We start from the raw sequence: 24,142 nt of genomic DNA on the forward strand, positions 1-24,142 counted from the left end.
TTTTTGGTCAAAACCTGGGCATACCTATAATAGTGGTTGTCCATGAGAATATCATTTATTATGTGTTGTATCCACCTCAAAACAAATAAAACCCAAAACAAATAAACAAAAGTACTGCTTTGAAAGATGCAGATAAAGTTTGATTAAGCAAAGTCAAGCTAACAGGGTCTTTGCCCAGCCTTCCCATTTAGTGGCTTTTCCAGAAAGGATTCTGAAAGACACAGTTCAGTTGAGAATGCATAGGGTGGCTTCTCACCTGGTTCTATTGCTGTGGTTTAGAGGGAGCAAAGCTACTTTGCTGTGAGATTCTCAGTTATCTCATTGTTTGCTGTTCTTCGCTGCCTTTCCTCCCAGCCTCTTCAGGGCAAAGAGAATGACTGTAGCCTCTCTTGGCTTTGTAGTCAAGCAATGAAGGGCTGATTAATAGTGTTTTAGACTGCCTTTCTCAGAAAAGGGATATTGGCTCCCTAATGATTAGCAAAGAGGTGAACACAAGGGGTGACATGGACAGAGGCATTTTAACCCTAGCCCAGCAAATTGAACACAGTTGAGTTCCTATTAAAACAACAACAAAACTTTAAGCAACTGTGCCATTAAAAAAAACCCTTATATAATTGTTGCAGGTTTGGGTTTCCTCTGGTTCAAGTTTTCTTGCCTCTTTGGTAATCAAGTGATCTGAAGAAAGGCCTAGAATTTCAGGGGGAATCTGCATGATAGGCTCACAATGAAGCTATTCACAAGGGCTCTTTTATTAGCTTAAACTGTATCTGCACCATTCTTAGTCTCTGGCTTTACTACAAGGCTTCATTTAAACTTAACCCAACTTGCAGACTTAACTGATCCAGGAATTACTCAATACAATTAGCCAGGTTCTGTAGCTTTTTTTTTTTTTTTTTTTTTTTTTTGATAAGGGGATTTAGCACAATGGGCTTTACAGTTCTTAAATGACTCCATTTTTTTTTCTGTCTTTGAGATGCAGTACTTATATGACCTTTTGTTCTTAATAAAATGTTACATGGTTTGATTATATTTTTAAAAAATATAAACAGGCACAATATTGACACACCACCCTTAGAGTAAAAGTTTTTTTTATTCTTGTAGATGTTATAAAAGTAGAATTCATGTCATAATATTTACACAGCTAATTTTAATGTATTATATATTGTTATTAACTATTAGATATTTTTAAATCAAACTTGAAAATATTTTATTTTTGAGGGGTGATTCTGACATAATTACTAGTAGTATTTTGGCACTGAATGTCCACTTTTACACACTTTTGGTTATCTACTGGTGTTTATACTATTCTCAGTAACTTATGTGATCTGCAAATTTGAGTAACATTTCAGTGAAATTGGCCAGGTGCAATTATGAGTATCACAGAGTTAGAGACCATGAAATTAATATCCTTCTTGTTACCCCTCGGGCATACTTGATTGGTATACCTCAGTGATAGGGGGAGGCCACACTGGCATTATCATGAAGAGAGGATCCTTGAGGATGTATTTGCAGCACACCACCATGCTGAGAGTATTGAGTAGCCACACTTTGGATCTACATCTCAGAACAGTGGTTCTTAAACTTTAATAAAAGTAGCAATCATCAAGATGCTTGTTAAAAATGCAGATTCCTGGGCCCTACCCCCAGAGATTCTGATTCCACTGGTCTGAGACCGGGGCCTGAAAATGTGCATTTTTAACAAGCACACCAGTTGATGCTGTTGCTGATGGCTATTGGATCATACTGAAAACCATTGAAAGCACCAGCAAATGTTGAGCATTCATGCTGCCAACCCTGTAAGTGCCTGTTGCATATGGGTAAGCAAGGGCCCATTTTGGCTAGGAGTTACCTCTGCTGTGATTTCCCAGAGGTATAGGTGACAGGAGGGTAAAGACATCTCTCGTATTTCCATCGTACTCAAGCAGCTCAAGTGCCCTTCACCTGTTCCTTCCCACCACAGCAGGGCAGTACCACTTTGTCCTCACGTTCCCAGGAAAACACCTCACCTGTGGGCAAGCTGGGGTTTTGAGAATGTCATCTCCTTCCCATCCCCACCCTTGCAAGTAACTAGAATTCAGAGAGGTTGTTATCTGCAGTATTTAATCCAAATTTGTTCTCTATACCCCTCCCCTGCCACCTTTAAAGTGACTTTAGATGTTTAGAAACAAAGGTCTTTTTCAAAAGGATTTCCAATTAGAAATGGATTCTCAAGAATCCTTGTGGGAATTATGGATGTAAATGTTTGCTCATTTCATGCAAATAAGATTTTTCCTTGGAGATAAGTTGATCTGATGGTCAGGACAGATAGAGAAAATAAATGGTTACGATGACTATTGATGTTTATAGCACTTTGCCTGAGGTGCTGTTGTGTATTCTGTTTATAGAATCCACCCTCATATAGTTGGCAGGCGTTTTTATTATGAGAATTTTCAAACCTATACTTAAGAGGAAATATAGCAAACTCCCATGTACTCATCATCCAGATTCCATAGTTATCACAGTTTTGTCACATTTTTGGCAGCCTTTTGCTGCTCTTAAATTTTGCTGGTGGTTTTCCCATTGGTTCATTTTAGGAGTGAATCAAACCTGAAATGCTTTGCATTGCACCTGATTAAGTAAAGTGATCATCAGTAGTAATTTAAATGTATCCTTTTCAGGAATGTGTTCCAGAAAACCTAGAACTGAAGAAGAAGATTTTTGTTCAGTTGGATCCCGTCATTGATGATAAAGTTGTCATAAGCAGCTCAAGCTCTTGCCTCTTGCCTTCCAAGTTGTTTGCCGGTTTGACACACGTAAAGCAATGCATTGTGGCTCATCCAGTGAGTATTTTAAACCTTGAGACTTGATTGCATCTCGTTCTGTTTTTCAGGGGCAGTAAATACGTTGTGACTGTTCCACTGGTATTTTTTAAAAAGCTTTATAGAGATATAATTCGCATACCACTCAATTCACCTATTTAAATTATGCAGTTCAATAGCTTTTAGTTTATTGACAGAGTTGTGCAATACTAGCATTTTTAAAAATAATTTTATCCAAAAATTCCTTGGATTTTATCCAAGTGTGTATTGTGTATGGGATAGAATGAGAACTACTTTAGCTGAAGAGTCTGACTACTAAACAAATGATTGCACTACCAGGGTAAAAGTGCTACATTAAAAATGTGTACCTCAAATGGAAGTTTGTTGCTATGTCACTTGTACTGTCTACTGAACACAATTCAGAGTAAGATCAGTTTTGTTAAGATGCAGATTCCTGGGTCTTATGCCTAGAGATTCCAATTCGGTAGGTTTGACTTTAAACACCTTTTTTTGTTGTTCCTCTTCACGCACCCATTGTAATTAACTGTGCAGACTTATTAACTAGGAACACATGATGAAGTGTATTGGACAATGAGTTTCAAATTGGCATCCAAGTCCTCAATAAATATTTTTTAATATTATTAACACAAGGAAAGGCTAATAAGAGAGGAGATTCAAGAATCACTCAGTGAATGACTCTTGAGTACCCCCTGTGAGCTCAGCATGGCTATTGAGGGCCAGAACAGCCAAATTAGGACAATAAAGCTAATTTAGCTCAAACTATAGTAAACATGATAGTGTCTGATGATGACCAAACTCTTAGCACCACCAGAACCTCAAAGATAAAAGTGAAGGAGAAGCTACACAGAGAATCTGGGACCAAACTGGATAGGATCTAGTTGGGCTGTTGTTGGGGAGAGTTTTTGAGGCTGGGGAAGAGTATATACAAAGACACTAGTTTCAGAAAAGTCATGGCCTATGTGGAATAAGAAGACCAACTTGACTGAGAGAGAACACATACTTGGGGGTAATAGGAGACATTTGGAAGGTAATAGTTGGGTTATGGAGAATCATCAAGGCTACTCTGAAGAATTGGGATTTGTTTAGGTACAGAGTAGCAACATGATTTGGGGAAACCTGTAATAAGGACGTCATAGACATCATTGGTAAGTCAGTGAAAACAAGGGAAACTCTCAATGAGGTGGATTGACACAATAGCTGAAACAACGGACTCAAACTTACCAATGATCGTGAAGATGGCACAGGACCAGGCAACCTTTTGTTGTACATAAGATCACCTTGAGTCAGAGCCAACTCCATGACAACTAACAACAACATAAGGACCTTTCTGTGTTGAAGGTGGTCAGGGAGGGGAGCAACTCTTTCACAAGTTTCAGTGTGATATTTCAAGCATGAGTGACTGGGTCCCCAGCCAGGGTAGGGCCCTAGAATTAAGAGCAGGGGATTCCTCTTTCTGGGCAAGAGTAGTTTAGGTTCATCATGCTGAGGAAAACAAGTCAGTCAGAAAAGGACAAATACTGTATGATCTCACATATATGAAATAAGCAAATATATAGAAACCAAAGATTATTAATGGTTACCAAGGGTGGGGTGGGCGGGAGAGGAAGTTCTTGCTTAGGGAGCATTGAGCTCATGTTAACAGTGGTGGAATGATTTGGAAAAGGATAGGGAGAATGCTTGCACAACATTAAGAATGTAATCAATGTCACTGACTTGTACACGTAGAAAATTTTTGAGTTCGCATATGTTTGCTATGTATATTTTTATGACAATTTTTGAAAAAGAACAGTTTAGGGTAGGGGAGATAACAGATTTGCTTAGAGAGGTGAAGAAGAAAGGCTAGTTGTTCATGCCTACTAGATGTTTTATGCCGAGAAGAGGAGCTGCTGGGACTGCCTTTTAAATAACCATACAGTTCTGGATGTTTTATCTCATACTGAAATATAATGTAAAGTGTGATGAATGATTATAAAATAATGAGACTTAGACCAATAGAACATGTAAGAAAACCAGCCACATTTTGCTACCCCTGAAAAAGTGTTATTTTCACTTCTAATACAAGTGGAATTAGCACCAGGAGGGACATGAATTGGAAGCATCCAAAGATCAAGTTCCAAGGTTCTATGTAGTATGGCATGCCTTCTGTCCTACAACATACACGTGTCTGTAAGAAGGACTCAGAGACCACGAGCCACTTACTACCTGATCACCTCAGTGACAGGTGGCACCAGTGTCCTCTTGCTTGAAAGCTTCTGATTTCCAAGTAGTGTTTTTACTTCCGGGTTAGTTTAAAAAAAAAATTAAAAATTAAATCAAATTGTTCAAAAGATAACCTCCTTAGTAATTGGATAAGACTTTACCAAGTCTCTTCAATGATAACCTATCTTATAAGTGAGATTACACATTATTCATTTTTTCTCTGTCACACCTAGCACAGGGCCTCTGACTAGTGGGCAGTCAGTAGATGGTGAATAATGACACATTTTTATCCCTCATACCCACTCTTCTCCCACTCAAACATGGCTTGCTTTTACTTATTTTATTAAAAGCAAGCAGCATGGTTAAAGAAAATCCAAACCTTATTTTAAAAATTAATTTCTCATTACTTGTGTAAATTATTTTAACCAAAATAAATAACCCGTATTAACTCTTTGGAATTTTATCCTTTCCTTTGTTCTATGCTTGTACTACCCAGCCTTTGATTATTGCACTGATTTCTAGGGGAGTGAAAAGAAGTCTTAAATAATTCAATCTAAGCCAGACGAAGCAAAAAACTAAACCAGTTGTCACTGAGTCGATTGAACTCTTGGCACCCCCATATGTGTCAGAGTAGAACTGTGTTCCATAGGGTTTTCAATGGCTGGTTTTTCACCTTTCTTCCAAAGCGCCTCTGAGTGGACTCAAACCTCCAGCCTTTTGGTTAGCAGATGAGCTCTTAATCATTAGTAACACTCAGGGACTCCAAGCTGGACAGGGAGTCTGTAAGTAACCCAGAATTTCTTATAATATTTGAGGAGCTACATAGCTTTATGTCAGCCCTTGCAAAGCCAAACAGGAAGGGCCAGCACATCAGCTCCACCCTGTTGCCTTCAGTATCAGTGTTTAAATCGTCATTGACTCATTGCATGAGCCAGGAAATAGGGTAAAGTAAAAGGAGGTTTGCTAATGCCACTGAAAGACGGATACTCAGCACTTGCAAAACATTAATATCCCCACATGCATGGAAAATCAGACAGCCAACATGTTGGACACACATGTATCCTCCTGGGCACATTTTCTGGGGAAGACTGTCAGATCAGTTCACTATGTTTCATTGGTGGGCAAGGTGGACATGCATTCTGAAAGCTGAGGTAACTTAAGTGAAATTTTAGAATGTGCTTGATAGAAGCAAAATAAAACAGGAAAAGTGACAGCTGACACCGGTACACTAAAGGCCCAATAGGAGGAATGTTAATACAACCATTCTCTATGTCCTTGACCTTCTTCCTCTCAGATGTCTTTTGTCTACCTTTCTTGTCTACCTGTCCCCCTGCCTGTGGTGACTCCAGAATTTCTGTGTAGAGGTGCATAATTATAACCAGTTGCTGTCAAGTCGATTCTGACTTATGGCAACCCCACATGTGCAGATTAGAACTGTGCTCCCGAGAGTTTTCAAGGTTGTTACCTTTTGGAAGCAGATCTCCAGGCTTTCTTCAGAGGCTCCTCTGGATGGGTTCAAACCGCCAACCTTTAGGTTAGTACCCAAGCGCTTTACCAATTTGTGCCACCCAGGGCCTCCTACAGGAGCGTAGGGATGGCAATTTGATAGTGGGTAGGTGTTGGCTGATGATTGTCTTAAAGTTGAATTTGCATTGCAATCTCTGTTACCCATCCATAGAAGGAGCAGTGTTTTCTACTGATAGTTTCAGCTATACTTTACAAAGCCACTGTTGTGGATTGTGTCCCCAAAAAATGTGTGTCAATTTGGCTAGGCCATGATTCCCAGTATTGTGTGATTATCTACCATTTTGTCATCTGATGTGGTTTTCGTATGTGTTGTAAATCCTACGTTTATGATGTTAATGAGGCAGGATTAGAGGCAGTTAGGTTAATGAGTCAGGACTTAATCTACAAGATTAGGTTGTATTTTGAGTCAATCTCTTTTGAGATATAAAAGAGAGAAGCGAGCAGAGAGATAGGGACCTCATACTACCAAGGAAGCAATGCAGGGAACAGAGCACATCCTTTGGACCCGAGGTTCCTACACTGAGAAGCTCCTAGACCAGGGGAAGATTGATGACAAGGACCTTCTTCTGGAGCTGACAGAGAGAGAAAGCATTCCCCTGAAGCTGGCACTCTGAATTCAGACTTCTAGCTTCCTAGACTGTAAGAGAATAAATTTCTCTTTGTTAAAGTCATCCACTTGTGGTATTTCTGTTATAGCAGCACTAGATAACTAAGACAACCCTCCCTCCCCCTTATTCTTCCCTGTTTTCAATGTGGGATAACTTTGATCTGACAGATGCTGGTAGACTCTTTCACCCAGTCAAGTCACCTCTTGGTGCCGCTGCTGCCTCATATGGCTTCCCTGTGGGTAAGGCCAGCCGGCGGACTGCCCATCCTGCTCACAGAGACTCACATCTTGGGTGGAAGCATTCCTTAAAATGTGCAGCTAAATACCTATTACTAGTCAGCCCTGTTTACAGCACGCTGCCCAGGATTGCTGCCTGCACTCACCCTGCCTATACCTGCACTTCCTTGACTGACTCTCTTGTCCACACTGATGCCGCCTGACCGCGTTGGGTGATTTAAGTATCTGATTTCTGCATTCGGTGTTTACAGAATTGCGTGTGTCTGCACGTCCATTTGTATACCTGCACAGTCCTGCCGGTTCCAGATCCTGAAGATCCTGACCTCCCACAGGTCAGAGGGGACTCAGTAGATCTCTGTGTCAGCCTGCACACCAGGACTGTTCCGCACTGGGGACTGATCCTAGTTACTGAGGGTTTATTTACAGTATTAATAGCTGAAGAAAATGCTACCAGGTTAAATACACCCATCCATAGGTAAACCAGAAGCACCCTTCATTTTTGTGTGTTGTGGTTGTCCCAGGGAGAACAGTTTCAACAGTTTGCTGGACAGGAGGGTCTAGGCTCAAGTCCACTTCTCCACACCCGCCCTTGGAGGCGTTTGTGTGAATGAATTGTAAATTGTTACAGATGCCTTCTGGGAGGAGACCTTTCTGCCTTTCCTCTGGCTGCTTGACTTCATCTGATCCAACACAGAGAAAATAAATGGAGCTTCTGTGCAGGGTGTGCTGTGCTATCAGAGTAATCACATGCCTCCTGGGCTCGGTGTCAGCTTTGCAGGCCTTTCACGGAGATGAATGAGAGAAAGCTCTACTGTGTCGCTTGCTCAACCTGAGACCTCAGAGAGCCTCACAGTCACACTATCCCCTTTTAATAAAGTCACTTACTTTGGTTATCCCCTTCCTCTCATCTTCTTGACTGTGCTAAATTTAAAGCAAAAATGGTTAAGCACTCTACTACTAGCAGAAAGGTTGGTGGTTCAAATCGTGAAAATTGTTAAGCGTTCAGCTGCTAACTGAAGGTTGGAGCTTCAAGTCCATCCAGAGGCACCTCAGAAGAAAGGCCTGGCAATCTACTTCCAAAAAACCAGCCATTGAAAACCATGTGGAGCAGTTTTACTCTGAGGCACTTGGGGTTGCCATGAGCAGAATATTCTCAGCAGCACCTGGTCATCATTATTGTCAAGATCCTTCCCTGAACCTGAAACGGGTTGACTTCCTTGTCTGAGGACCTAGGTGCTGTGGCAAGAATGGCTTCCACCTAAGCCCAGGGACATCTAGAGATCCTCTCAGCTTCCCAGCTTGTGCATCTGAATGCAAAGGCATGAGGGTGTGGTGTGTCTGGAAAAGAGTAGAGGGCCGGAATCATGAAGGCCCTGCATGGCTAGTAAGTCATGTGCATTTTATGGTGGGCAGCAGAGAATCACCACAGGGTTTGGGGCTGGAGGGGATGGTGGTGGCACACAGAGGTATGTGGAAGAGGCTGAGAGGGAGGCAGGGTGGCCAGGGAGGAGAGGACTGTAGCTGAGGGTAGAAATGAGGCCCTGCTAGGTGTGTAGCAGTGGCAGTGGGTGTTTTGAGAGATGGGGATAGAATTGACAGGACTTCTGTCACTGATAGGATGTGGGGGAGGGAAGGGAGAGGTGTGGTCAGGTATGCTTCTCCAGTTATGGGGTTAGAGCTGGGGTGTTTGGGACTAGGAAGAAAAATAAGGTTCCTGGTGGGGAAAAAGGGGATTTTAATTTCAGCCAGGTTTAGTTATTTCGTGCTTGTGGTTTCTCCAAGGGACATTGTCCAGTACACAATTATAAGTGTGTGCCTAGACTTCAGAGGTGAGATCTATGCAAGAGAGACAGACAGACACATGCACACAGGGACTTGGGAGTCCTCAGCATCCTGTGGTGGGAGTTGGCGAGCTTTTCCGGGGAGTCTGAGGAGTGGGCAGAACAGAGGCAGCTTTGGAGCCCTGGGGAGCACCTTCATTTAAAGTGTGGGCAGTAAGAAGACCAAGGTGAGAGAACAAGGGAGTTGGTTTTTCACTGCTGGTCTCAATCTATACTTTTGGCACTCATGAGGCCTACAATGTTAAAAAAAATCCTGAGTCCCACCATGCCTGCATTGTACTAGGATAAAGTTCATTTGAGATTGACTTGCTGCCAGTTCTTGTAATTCTGATAAAAAAGGTCAGAGGTTAAACATTTTTATAAGAATGCAATGATTATAAGCAGGAGACAGATAATTCAACTAAGGTATTGATTGATTATTTATCTGGAAGCAGGTAACATCCTCTCTTTCAGTGGGTTGAGAGTGGCCAGAAGAAACTCTGAATCTGAGTCACACGTGGACCAGTTTGCCTCCTCCTGGGTGGTGTTCTTTATTTTTCTTTCCCTTTTTATGTAGAACTTATTTTAACTTCTTATACTTATTAGGTAAATGTGAGATTTTACCAATTATCACTCAGATGTTGAGGAAAAACAATTTAAAAGCAGATTTGGGCATCAATTTACTGTGGTAGGTTAAGAGTTTGGCTACTAACTGAAAGGTTGGCTGTTCAAGTCTACTGAGAGGTGCCTCAGAGGAAAGGCCTGTTGATCTACTTCTGAAAAATCAACCACTGAAAAACCCTATGGAATGCAGTTCTACTATGACACATATGAGGTCACCAGAACAATAGGTGTTACTGTGGCACATTTGACTCAATGGCGAGGTTAATTAGGTTCTGCCAAGCAATGTTTTCATTGGACATTAGGTAATTCTCTGTGGGGATAATCAAGAACAGAGTTTCTCAAAGTAAACCAAGAAAAGCAGAGCTGCAAGTTAAATATTAGGACCCACTTACTCTTGGATAGAATTCTGCTATGAAATATGCTTTCTGTCTCTGACCCACATCTTGATATTGAGGCTGCTGAGGTGTTTAATGCTGTGTGGTTCCTGGTGCAGGTGGATCTCTTTAGAGCTAGAGGGGGAGATTAGAGGTGTGGAAACAGGTATTTGAAGCAAACATGGAGAAATTATGGAAATGTCAAGTTTTGGTAAGATGCTGTCAATAATTTTTTACACTGATACAGTAGAATGGCAGGAACCTATAATTACTAAGAGTGGAAAGAACTGGTGCTAGGGGGGTGGTGAGGGATGGACGGGTGCCTATGAAGTTAAAACAAATGGTAGAAGAGAAATCCTCTAATTGAGAAGAAGCTTGGAGATCAGGGGTCTGGAGATTTTCCATAAACTTCTCAAGGTGGTAAACTGTACCCCCAAATTTCAGTCTCATATGTTGGTTATGATTTTTTTTGTTGTTATTTAAACAAAACCACAAACTTTTGTGTTCAAGTTCTCTCTTTTTTCTCTGCCCTTTGTGAATTAATTTAGTACTCAAGTTTCTTGTCAGTGAATGCTAAATCTAAAGAGGCCATTCCTTTCCAAAGGTGAATTCTTCCTATCTGACCATCCAAGATAATTGAGCAAAAACTGCCAGTAAAACACCCCAAATCTCCAGTGCTATCATCTTGACTCCCTCCTTTCCTCTCTCCTTTTTATAAGGTAAATCCACCCTACTATGTCCCATTGGTTGAGCTGGTTCCACACCCGGAAACAGACCCTTCAACCGTGGACAGAACACATGCCCTGATGAAGAAGATAGGGCAGACTCCGATCAGAATCCAGAAAGAGATCGACGGCTTTGCCCTGAACCGGATCCAGTACGCGATCATCAGTGAGGCCTGGAGGCTCGTGGACGTAGGTGGACTCCTCTTCTTCTTGTCTGGCAATCTGAGTAAAGGAATAGAACAAGTCAGATAGTATTTCTTGCTCTTTTCGGAGACTAATGACAAACTTTTCTCTCAGGTTCAGTCAAAAGGGAAAAAAAAAAAAAAATATAACATTGCAATTCATTTTGTTTCCGAAATTCCACTCACAGTAAGTCGTTTGATCTTAGGACATGATGATAGACTTCTCTTTTTAATGCCCTTTCATATCATTACCACATAACTATCTATTTGTGACTCACTGGATTTTCCCATGGTCTCAGGTAACCCCACCACCACCACCACATGTTATAACTTTTCAGGAGAAAAAAAGATATTTTGAGTAAAGTAAGTGCATATCCCCTGAAGGAACCCACCTTATTTTAAGATCTTGAGGAAGAAACAGTAGATAAAATGAAGAAAACATTAAACTTGTTAGCAATATGCCTGCCTTACATATAAGTTGGAAATATATACAGGTTCCAAGGACTCAGACGTAAGTCAGTTCTGATGTAAATTGAATACCTCATTTTATTTTATTTTTTTTAGTTTTCATTATTATTGCCTTTTATTATCAGTATTTTTATAAGTCCGACCTTTATTTGTCTTTGGGGGGTTGGCATGGGAATGATAACATCAGCAAATTACACACTGCAACACTCTATGTAGTACATATTACTAATGATAAGATGTACAAAAAAAGTCATAAGTGCAGTTCTTCATAACTCTAATACGTCGTATATACCTGTATATGCAAATATTTAACCTCATCTTTTAACTAAAGGATTTTACATGTGAATTAAGAAATTGCTTAGCTCTGTCTGTCATGTCTCCATTTGTACAAGGATGACGGTACCTGCAGGATAGACTTCGAAGTACGCAAGGGGTAGAATGGGCAGTAGAGTAACTGGGATCAGACAGTTTCAGCTTGTATTCACTTACTCTCTGACTCCTCAGCTTCTGCATGGGGAAAGCAGCCCACACCCATTCTGCAGAAACACGGTGGCGGGAGTACAGCTCTCTAGGTACAGGAGGGAGGAGAATGGTGCTAGTGCTTGAATTGTCTGTACCTGGAATCGGTCCATCGTTCCTTGCCTTGACTCGCATGGATGCATGACAATCCCATCCTTAAGACATGAACCAGGAAGCTGGCCTAGGTGTAACTTCTTTGAGTATTGTATTTTCGCTTCCCAGCAGTCCCTAAAGAGCCAGGCAGATGTGCATGGTGTACATGACCCTCTCTCTTCCTGGTTCTGGCGTTTGATCAGATCCTTACAAGATTAATTTTGACCTGACTGCCATGTGCATTTGCCACACAATAACCTCAGTTGCACATCCCCACTAAGTCCTGAGATTTAACTCTGCTTGATGCTATTGAATCTTCAAGACAGAGTGCTGGGGTTTCCATTGTTAAGTTTACAGTTTGGATTTCTTAGAAATTGTAGAATGTTTTTGCATATCTGTCAGTGTTCAGGTATTTAGATAGGAAATAATACACTGAAAGCACCTCTTAGAGATGGATTTAAATATTTCCACTTGTCTAGAGGAGGGGAACAATTTAATAAACTAAAAGAAAAATTCCATATTAGTTTTACTTTGTATCTGTAAAGTACTTTAGAGCCCTGAAGAGACAAGTAAAAGCCCTGAGTTAAATGTTGCTTTCTCCAAACTGAAAGATGTGAGCCAATGAGTGGAAAAACTTCCTTTCCTTCTAAGGAGATTCTGGCATAAGGGAATTAATTAGCTCTGTACATTCATGTTTCCATTTGTACAAAGGAATACAGATGCACAAGGAATTCTCTCTGTTTAGGCCACAAACTAGAACTTACTGCAGTTTGTAAGATCCAAGCTGGGAAGAGCCACCAGGAATGTCCTATTGTCTCCACAACTGGTTGGAGATGGAGAGAAGGCTGGAGTGGGGGGAGGGGTATTTAGTTGGGCTTCTCTGGACAGTCTCCTTGGCTTATTTTGCCCATCCTTCTTTAGAATGCTGTTAGTGGCAGCCTGAGTGTCATCATATCACTGGCCAGCAGGAATGTCCTTACCCCTGACCCCCAGAGAAAGTGCTTCCTGCGTATGTCCAAACAGAGGTGAGAATCTTAGTTACCATGGTGACTCACACAGCTGGAGCCTCCAGAAGGAACTGAATGCTAAAATCTATCAAGATACAGCTCTAGTATGACAGAAGTAAGATGCCAACGGAAATGTGAAGGCTCAGAAAGTATGGATAGAACACAAAGAATTCCCTTGCTGAAGGTCTAGAAGATAATTTATTTAAAAATAAAGATGATATACAGATAGTGAGGTACTTCTGTAGGTACTGCTCACCTGGTTGGGGGTGAGTGACAGGATGAGAATAGATGCAAAGTATTTTACCTATAGGGGGTAGGCTGGTAGAGAGGGAGTAAGAAGGAGAGGGTCAGGGTCTCCACTGCTACACCCACTTTTACCGTCACTGCGCAGAAGTGACTCCTTCCGTGGCCATCCACGAAATGGCGAGCCACCTCCTCCTGGATCCAGGGCCACTCCATTAAAAACCCTTAGCAGTTGAGTCGATTCCGACTCATAACGACCCTAGGCTGGAAATGCACCTTCTCATAAAGTGGCTATTCTCCAGTGGCAGACGAGCCACTGATGCGGGCTTCTGAGACAACAGCCAAACTGCCCTATCCTGTAAGGCCGTGGGACTAGGCAGCAGACCTGGGCTTAGCCTCAAGTTTGCTCAAAGAGGTCTCTCTCCCCACACTGACTCTATTAGCCACCAAATCCTACCATTTAGCATAACAGCAATGTGCTTGGCATTTCACCGCAGCATGGATATGAAGGGCACATTTTCCCTGGCCCTGAGAATCATGTAACTTGCACAATGTATCCATATTTCTTCCCAGAAGACACTGTTTTCGCTTCAGGTATGGCTAGTCAGGGAAGGTCAGAACACCTCCCTTACCTTCCTCTGATGGGACTCTGCATCCGTCAGGGAGCCACAGGCCATGCCAGGCTTAAATGACACCCTCCTGACTCACCGGTCCAGATCTGCTGAACTGGAATGTAGAATTTGGGGTGTTCCAAATTTACCTCAAAACTCTTAAAAACCACTTTAATATAAAAAGGAGCCAAGTTGGAGGGAATTTTACAGTAAAAACTAAAGATTTATACAAACTTCAAGTTCAAAGGATCCTAGGACCTTGCAAAGGTACTCTTTCCAAGTGATGTGTCTTACCTGAGCACTTAGCCTTAATGACAGCGAGAGAGTGAGTTTCAGAGTCCTCCTCTCGGTAAGATCAGTGTGCACTGTCCCCACTGACGGATTCACAATGCGTGTTTCAGTTTCCTTACTTTTCAGATTCACAAAGCAAGTTGAAGTTTGGCATACCCTTTGATGCAGGCTTGGATCTTTCACTGGTTAGGGCTGGTGTTGCTCAGGGTTGGAAAGGCACAACACGGCCGAACTCGAGTGCTGAGAGATGGTGTTTGGAGATGGGCCAGTGGGCTTCTCTGCTGGGTGTTCAAGGTGCTGGTCCCTGTAGTCTGTATGTAACAGGTCTCTGCGCAGTGAACCCAAGTGTGAACTTCCAGGGCATAAGCCCCAAGTCAGTGTGTGAGCTGGAGTGGGGCCGGCAGTGGGACTGGCCAAAGTCATGGCTTGCAGTTCCACTCCAACCAAGACTGTGTCTTGATACTGAGAATGAATGAGCAAGAGGATGCTGCTTTGGTGCTCACTAACTGTGTTGATTACATCCATCATAGCAATCAATCGCTTTTCTAATGCTGAACCTGCCTTGCCTACTTGGAGTAAATCCCACTTGGTCATGGTATACATAATTATTTTTATATATTGGTACATTCAATTTGCTAATATTTTGTTGAGAATTTTTGCATCTAAGTTCATGAGAGATATTGGTCTATAGTTTTCTTTATGTGTAAACATATACTATCTTTGTCTAATTTTGGTATCAAGGTAATATTGACCTCATAAAATGAGTTGGGAGGTTTTCCTTCCCTCCTTTATTTTCTGGAAATGATTGCATAAACTTTTTACAATTCTTTAAATGTTTGATGGAATTCTCTATTGAAACCATCTGGGCCTGGAGAGTTCTTTTTTGGGAACTTTTAAGTTACAAATTCAATTTTTTTTTAACAGTTATGGGACTATTCAGGTTGTCTGTTTCATCACGTTTGAATTTTGGTGGCTTGTGGTTTTCTAGAAATTGGTCCATTTCTTCTAAGTTGTAAATTTATGGGTGTCAGGTTGTTCGTAGTACTCCCTTATTAACCTTTTAATGGCTGCAGGATCTGTAATGATATCCCCTGCTTCATTCCTGATATTCATGATTTGTGTGTTTTCTTTATCTCTGTCAGTCTTGCTAGAGGTTTATCAATTTTATTTATTTTTCAAAGAACCAGCTTTTTATTTCATTGGTTTTTCTCTATTGTTTTCCATTTCATTCACTAACTCTGAAGGGGATATTTTAGTGCTTGGAGGCAAGCATCAAAGAGAAATTCCAAGAAAGATAGGAGAGTGGTAGAGGGGCTTCTATGCAGGCATGTCAATTGTGGCATTGTGAAGGGGAAAGCCAAGCTTCAGGCATTATTTCTAGGCCAGAAAGATAAAGTGCTGGGAATCAGAAGCACCTTCTATTTATCCCATCTTAGGCCATGACACACTGTCTTGTCATGGCCTGTTTGTGTGTCTGTCCCCACATGGCACTATAAGTCACTCAAGGGTGCTATCTGTGAGCAGAATGGATAACCAAATATCTGAAAGAATGAAGGAGCTGTGTTCCTCCAGTTTGGCTGCAGAATTGGAATGGAGCAGCCCTCGTGAACTAGGCAATGCCAGACAGACAACTTGTGCCACCACTTGTTGTTGTTGCTAGGTGCCATTGAGTTGGTTCCGACTCATAGCAACCCTGTATACAACAGAGTGAAACACTGCCCAGTCCTGTGCCATCCTCAAAATCGTAGCTGTGTTTGAGCCCATTGTTGCAGCTACTGTGTCAGTCCATCTCGTTGAAGGTCTTCCATTTTTTTTGCTCACCCTCTACTCTACCAAGCTTGATGTCTTTCTCCAGAGCCTAGTCCCTCCTGATAACTTGTCCAAAGTACGTGAGATGAAGTCTCTCCATCCTCACTTCCAGGGAGCATTCCAGCTGTACTTCTTCCAAGACAGATTTATTTGTTCTTCTGGCAGTTCTTGGTATATTCAGTAATCTTCATAGCACGTATTTCCCTTGCGCAGGGACTAGGTCACTGGGTGACAGAATCCTGTTTGCCAGGAAGTGATTTTAAGTCAATAGTCTTAAGGCATTATTAGCACAGTAAGGGAAGTTGTACTGTGATGATACACTGTCAGCCAGACAATACTTGTATTTGTATTCCCCATAAATTGTTTCACCATCAACTGATGGTAGGTGGAGGTGAGCAGGAGTGAATCATAAAGCCGTCAGCAGTTTCTCTGTCTGTTGGAATGTGTTGGTGGTGATGAGCTTTAAAAATTGCTTACCTCAGACTTTATCTGTCCTTCTGATTTTCTTCTTTTAGGGCCTTGAGCTTTAAAAATTCTTTTCTTGGTCTCTTGCTTTGTCAGGCAGTGTGTGGTTTCTGGGATATAGAGAGGATCCTTTGGGATTCCAGAACTTTGAGCTTTATTTCAGACACGAAATGTCAACTGTTAAAAGGAATTGTTTCAGTTAATAAAGTGTATCTGAAAGATCATGTAGTAAAATTAACAGATGAAACTTTTTGTGTAAACCCACTCAAGGTGTTCCACAGAGTAGACATTTACGGAGTGTAACACACAGGAGTCAGGAGTTTTACTACTGCAGACCATTGAGAATAGCTGACTCATCATATTAACTTCAGTTTATATAGGATTTCAAAGTTTTTACAAAATACTTTCCTGTAAAATTTCACATGATTTTCAGATATTTTCTCATTATTTTATCCTTAAAACCTCAAGAGGCAAATTGTTATTGTTGCCTTTCCAAAGTAAGAAAGTGGCCCAGAGCAGTGCAGTGGTTCAGAGTCACACTGTCGGGTAAGGAGTTCAAGCCTGTGTCATGACCCTCCAGCACTGTTCTTAACCCTCTGTGCTTCAGTGTCCTCATCTGTAAGATGGAAGTAACAGAGGAACCAATTTCTTAGGGGCATATTATGAGGATTCAGTGGGGCTATATGTATGTGAAAAGGAGAGCCCTGGTTGCTCAGTGGTTAAAGCGATCAGCTGCTAACCAAAAGGTCCGGGGTTCAAACCCACCAGTCACTCCATGGGAGAATTATGTGGCAGTCTGCTTCCATAGAGATTATAGCCTTGGAAACCCTATGGGGCAGTTCCACTCTGTCCTATAAGGTTGCTCTGAATTGGAATCGACTGGACAGCAACAGGTTTTTTGGTTTATATATGTGAAGGTCCTGGGACAGTGTCTAGCATATAATAATTGTTTGATGAATGTTATGAATTATAAAGGTGAGGATAATGGGATGTTTTCTGATTCCCTATGTATGTACACAACAGCTGTCCCCACTGAAGGTACCTCTGAGCTGACATGTTTACATGCTTGCGACCCAAAATGTGGTCAGTGGTCCAGCACAGGCATCCCCTGGGAGCTGGTTAGAAATGCAAAATCTCAGGTCCCACCCCAGACCCACTGAGTCAGAATCTGCATTTTAGCAAGATCTCCAGGAGATCTGTGTGTACATTACCGCTGGAGAACTCTGGCCTGTGTGACTCCCTGCTGAGGCCTTGGCTCAAAGTCTTCATATATTGTATTTCATCAGTTCTAAGATAAACTTCTACGTTTTACATTTACATTTTAACATCCCTGAAATTGGGATGCATAATACAGTTGATATGTATTGAAGTTTAATTGGCGGCGTTTTTTTCTTCCTTAATGGAACATTAAATAATAATAAACTTAATTGTTAGAGTCTTAATTTCAATGAAGTCCAGTTCATTTTGCCTTCTATTTATCTTTTCTTCTTGCTTCATGTTTTTCTCTGCCTGCATCTGTGTGACCCAGTGTAGATCTCTTGGTTCTGGCTCTCTACCTCTGACTCAGGCTTATCATACATGAATGTGCTCCTACTTAGTGAAAAGAGTCTCACATGATCACCATGGAGCTGTGATTTCAGTCCTTGTTTTCTGTTACTCCAACAGAGATATGAAAATTTTTTTAAGTAGGTTTAATTCACTTCTAATTAAACCACAAACATATCAGAACAAACAAATGATAGGTTATAACTGCAAAGAAGATGTAAATCACTATTCCAAATCAAAAGCTTGCCTTGCCAGACACTGCCACACTTTTACTTGTTTGGAAATAAATCAGATAGTGTCTTCCTTGTCATTTGTTCACACACTTAGCCTCGTCCATCCTTGTCTGCCCACTTGACTTCCTGAGCAGGGATGCAAACTGTAATCAAAGGTTTTTCTCTTACCAGTCAGGGCCTGTCTGGTAAGATCTCTTAAGGAGGAACAGAGGACATCCTTCCTGCTTAGAGCAGGTGCTTCAGGTTCATTGTAATTGAACTTGTGAGAAGAGTGTCTGCACCAACCTGCCCTTCAGCACTGAGAATTAGGTGCATTTGGGTCTGGTGTACAAATAATTTTCATCATTGTGAGCTGCTATACTTTAATTAGAATGTACAACAAGTTTCTTTAAGGATTGGAGGATTACCCGAAAGGGAATTGAAGGGGCAAACGTATATTAGGGGGAAAAGGATGGCCTAACATTTTAAAATTCACTTACATTTCCATCATGTGCTATGATCACATGAAGGTGGCCAATTCTTTGATTTCTTCTCTCCTTTTATAAACCTATATTAGCGTAAGTCCAGCTTCCAAAGATTATTGTTGTTGTGTGCCATCGAGTGGACTCCAACTCATAGCAACTCTATAGGAGAGAGTAGGACTGACCCCATAGGTTTCCTAGGCTATGATCTTTATGGGAGTAATCACTAGCTCTTTTCTCCCGTGGAGCTGCTGGTGGGTTTGAACCCCTGACATTTTGGTTAGTAGCTGAGCACTTAACCATTGTGTCACCAGGGTTCCAAGGATTAAACCAAAAACCAAACCCATTGTCGTCGAGTCGATTCTGACTCATAGCAACCCTATAGGACAGAGTAGAACTGCCCCATAGGGTTTCCAAGGAGCGCCTGGTGGATTCAAACTGCCAACCTTTTGGTTAGCAGCTGAGCTCTTAACCACTGTGCCACCACATAAATCTCCAGGAAGTCTCATTCTCACACATTAAGTGGAAAGGAAGCTATCCCAGGGCCAGGACACCGCCTGTCTTTTTCTTACAGTTTGGGGAGAGTCTTGAAGGACACAGTCATTTCACTGAGAGCTTTTTACATAAATGTCAGCCTAAGCATTTTTTAGGTACTCTGTGACTGAGTAAGCACATTGCTTGCCTTAGACATCTATCTCTGGAAGAAACCAGTAAGAATCAGTTACCATCCAGTCGTCTCCGGCTCATGATGACTCCATGTGTGTCAGAATAGAACTGTGCTCCACAGAGTTTTCAATGGCTGATTTTTTGTAAGTAGATCGCCAAGCCTTTCTTCTAAGGAGCCTCTGTGGACTCGAATCTCCGACCTTTCATTTAGTAACCAAACACCTTAACTGCTTGCATTACCCAGGACTCCGTCTCTGGAAGAAAAACAGTACCAAATGGGGGCTCCAAGAATGAAAAGAAGGAACTAGAGCAGAATCCTGCTCAGTCACTTGCTCCATAGACTTTGGGATCAAGGAAAGTAACAGTAGCCTTCTGACTTGATCCATAAGAAGCTGGACAAGAGAAAGCGTGTTCAAAGCAGTCACTTGTAGGTAGTCAGAAGGTGGGGTTATGTTAGAAGTTTTAAATTAGGGGAAAAATGTTGGAAACCCTACAGATTGCTTCAGGGTGTGGCTGACCTGGCATGTGCCCAGTAGGAACAAGTTGAGGTTGAGTATAATATTACATTGTACTTATTAGCAGACCTCTGTCCATGCGCTTGGCAAGGAGAGTCATGTAAGGTGGCAAGCCAGGATGTACGGGGAAGTTAAAGAGCCAAGAAAAATCCAACCTCTTGCCTTCCACACCTCACTCCTCATCTGTAGCATTTTCTTAATTTTACATATTTTTAAAATTTAACTTAAAAGTTTAGGTTGTTTTTTTTTTCTTTTTCTTTTTTAAATAACTAGTGTATAAAGTGTCCAAGTGAGTCTCCTGGTTGGGAAGACCTGGCCGAACTAGTTCTTGCCTCCTTAGCTCTATGTTCTCTCTCTGAGCTGCCCTTTCTTCATTCACTCTGCTCTGAACCGCACTTTCTTCCAGAACTAATGCATCTCATGTTTGACTGCTTTGCTCCTGGCTTTGGCCTTGTTAGAGGAAACAGCCCTTGGCAGTTCTCCCTGCTTCACACAGGGCTCTGAAGGGAAGGGGGGTTCCCCTTCCTTCACCTTCTCCTCTGGGTTCTTCTATGCCTTTGCCTCCTCTCTGATTTTTCTTTCCTTCTTTTATATATGCATTTTCTCAAAGTTTCAGGTACAGTATTAAAAAAAAAAAAAAAAAACCATTGCTGTCGAGTTGATTCTGACTCATAGCCACTCTATATGACAGAGTAAAACTGCCCCATAGGGTTTCCAAAGCTGTAATCTTCATAGAAGTAGATTGCTACAAGTTTCTCCCATGGAGTCGTTCGTTGGTGGGTTCAAACCACTGATCTTTCAGTTAGCAGTCTAGCGCTTAACCATAGATACCCAAATATCTGTTCTTGTTAGTTGCTGTTGGGTCGTCTCCAACTCATGGTGACAGATGGGATGATTTTAGGTATGTTTGAGTCCATTGTCGTGACCATTGTGTTAATCCATCTCATTGAAGATTTCGCTCGTACCCACTGACCCTCTACTTTACCAAATAGGATGTCCTTTTCTAGTGATTGGTCTTTTCCTGATTACATGTCCAAAGAAAGCAAGACAAAGTCTCACCATCCTTGCTTCTAAGGAACATTCTGGTTTCTTTCTTCTAAGACTGATTTGTTCATTCTTCTGGCAGTCCACAGTATATTCTATATTCTTCACCAACGCAACAGTTTGAATGCATCCATTCTTCTGTCTTCCTTTTTTCATGTCCAGCTTTTGCAAGCATATGAGGTGGTTGAAAATACCAATACTAAGCCTCACCTTAGTCCTAAAGATGACATCTTTGTTTTTTAACACTTTAAAGAGGTCTTTTGCAGGAACAGATTTGCCCAGTGCATATGTAGTTTGATTTTTTGACTGCTGCTTCCGTGAATGTTGATTGTTGATCCAAGTAGAATGAAATCATTGACAACTTCAATATTTTTTCCATTTATCATGATATTGCTTATTGGTTCAGTTGTGCGGATTTTCATTTTCTTCACATTCAGGTGTAATCCATACCGAAGGCTGTAGTCTTTGACCTTCATCAGTATGTGCTTCAAGTTGTCTTCATTTTTGGCAAGAAAAGTTCTGTTATTTACATATTATAGGTTGTTAATGAATCTTCATCCAATCCTAATACCACGGTCTTCTTCGTATAGTCCAGCTTCTTAGATTTTGTGTTTAGCAAATATCTAAATTCTAGATTCTAAGAGTCTTGATTCTCCCAATTTCTCATCTCCAGTGAGTTCTGGTTCAAACTTCTTTGTAAGAAAGCTTTATTCCTAGAGACCTGCTCTATTAAGGTATCACAGAGGTTGCTGAGTGGTGGTAAATTCACTCACATTCACACAAAAGGTTGGATTTTCTTTGCTGTTAGGTTTGCTTTTAAGGTCAAGACTTTCCTCTTTCTTTCAGATTTTATAATATTGTTGTTTGCTTCACTGCAGGCACTGTTATAGGCACAACATAGTAAGAAAAAAACACACCAGTGTATTCCCACTGTGCCCTACAGAGTTGGGAACAGCCCTTTTATTTGGGCTGTCTTTCCTCTCCTCCCTTTCATTTTTTGTTTTTGTTTAAAAACTATGTTAAAGAAAATTCAAAGGGAAAAATACCATCTGCATTTGCTCTAAGTAAAACTGCTTTTATTTTTCTGTGGTCCTGTCTATTTCTATTAAGAAAACTTTCCATGTGTTCTTCTTCATTTTTAAAGGCTTCTTGATAATTCATTATTGTTGGTCTATTTTTAATCTACTCTATCCCTTGTTGTGGGTCATTTTAAGGTAGTTCAAAGTTTTATTCCATTGTAATATATGCCTCCGTGCGCCTCTTTGTACATGTAGTCTCTTCTTCTGAAGTCTTTTCATAGAGTCATTCCCAGGAGTGGGATTGCTATGTCAGAGAGAAGCAGCATGTTTACAACTTGATAGATGTGGCCCGAAGGCCTTCCAGAAGATTCTCAGCCTATGGCTGTCAGCAGTGCATGACAACTTGTTTCCCAGCGGCCAGTGGTGCATCTACCTTGTATTTCTCATCCTCTTTCCCCTGAGTGCTTGCTCCTTCACGTCCTTGCAGAGGGATCTTGACAGGAAGGTATTTTATGGTTATGATTCAGTGCCCTGTTGCATCAGTTAAATGTGCTGTTCAATCAACTTTTCTACTAGTTAGCAAAATTTGCCTGAGTAATTCTGCAGGAATGTTTCTGTCTTGTTTCCAAGAAAACCTGCAGGTATTGGCAAGATGCTGAGCAGCTCACAAACCTAACCACAGTGGGGTGGCACTTAGCAGTCTTTTTTTTTTTTTTTTTAATTGAAATCTTGTATTTGCCTCACCTTCTACCTGGAAGGTAGTGTGGATAGGAATGATATGACCAGGTCTTTTTCACCCTTGCTTTGGAGCTAGTTTCATATTGCAGGTAAGAGAGGGAATGCTTAGCAAAGAACATAGAAAACAAAAATATATAAACATATATAACTGGAGGGAGCTAACTCATGGGACTGGTTAGTTTCTCATGAGAAAGACCATGAATCACCACCATAGTTCTTAATTTAAGCTTCAAAATCAGTAACTACATTTCTTTCCATGCCATTTTTTTAAAGACAACCATGCTGTTTTATTCAATGATTGGTATCAGCTAAATAATCAGAAGAGAAATGGATAAAACCTTGTAACTGAATCCTCTTGCCTTGAAACTAATTCTTTTTTTTTTAATTGTACTTTAGATGAAGGTTTACAGAACAAACTAGCTTCTCATTAAACAGTTAATACACATATTATTTTATGATATTGGTTAACAAACCCACGACATGTCAACACTCTCCCTTCTCAACCTCAGGTTCCCTATTACCAGCCTTCTTGTCCCCTCTTGCCTTCTAGTGCTTGCCCCTGGGCTGGTGTACCCCTTTAGTCTTGTTTTGTTAGAAGGGCCTATCTAATCTTTGGCTAAAGGGTGAACCTCAGGAGTAACTTCATTACTGAGCTAAAAGGGTGTCCAGAGGCCATGCTCTTGGGGTTTCGCTAGTCTCTGTCAGGCCATTAAGTCTGGTCTTTTTTTCGTGTGAGTTAGAATTTTGTTCTACATTTTTTTGCAGCTCTGTCTGAGACCCTCAATTGCGATCCCTGTTAGAGCAGTCAGTGGTGGTAGCCGGGCACCATCTAGTTGTACTGGACTCAGTCAGATGGAAGCCATGGTAGTTGTGGTCCATTAGTCCTTTGGACTAATCTTTCCCTTGAGTCTTTAGTTTTATTCATTCTCCCTTGCTCCCCAAGGAGTGAGACCAGTGGAGTATCTTAGATGGCCGCTAACAGGCTTTTAAGACCAGATGCTACTCACCAAAGTCGAATGTAGAACATTTTCTTTAGAAACTATATTATGCCAATTGAGCTAGATGTTCCCTGAGACCATGGTCCCCACAGCCCTCAGCCCAGTAATTCAGTCCCACAGGGAGTTTGGATGTGTCTATGGAGCTTCCATGACCTTGGCTTATACAAGTTGTGCTGGCTTCCCCAGTATAGTGTACTATCTTACCCTTCACCAAAGTTACCACTTATCTATTGTCTATTTAGTGTTTTTCCATCCCCTCCCCTCCCCTCCCTCGTAATCATCAAAGATTGTTTCTTTTTGTGT

At 41.3% G+C, this 24,142-nt stretch overlaps 1 protein-coding gene across 3 annotated transcripts in view; it reads left to right on the plus strand.

The window, feature by feature from the left end:
* Positions 1 to 24,142, plus strand: part of CRYL1 (crystallin lambda 1) — a 246,649-nt gene that overhangs the window by 192,930 nt on the left and 29,577 nt on the right. For all 3 annotated transcript variants that reach the window (XM_004388411.2, XM_023742462.1, XM_023742463.1), the window contains 2 exons: positions 2,658 to 2,819; positions 10,927 to 11,121. In XM_004388411.2, the coding sequence (XP_004388468.2) occupies positions 2,658 to 2,819; positions 10,927 to 11,121 (357 nt within the window). The remainder of the gene's footprint in view (positions 1 to 2,657; positions 2,820 to 10,926; positions 11,122 to 24,142) is intronic.

Source organism: Trichechus manatus, unplaced genomic scaffold, assembly GCF_000243295.1.
Source record: "Trichechus manatus latirostris isolate Lorelei unplaced genomic scaffold, TriManLat1.0 scaffold00210, whole genome shotgun sequence".
NCBI classification, from domain to species: domain Eukaryota; kingdom Metazoa; phylum Chordata; class Mammalia; order Sirenia; family Trichechidae; genus Trichechus; species Trichechus manatus.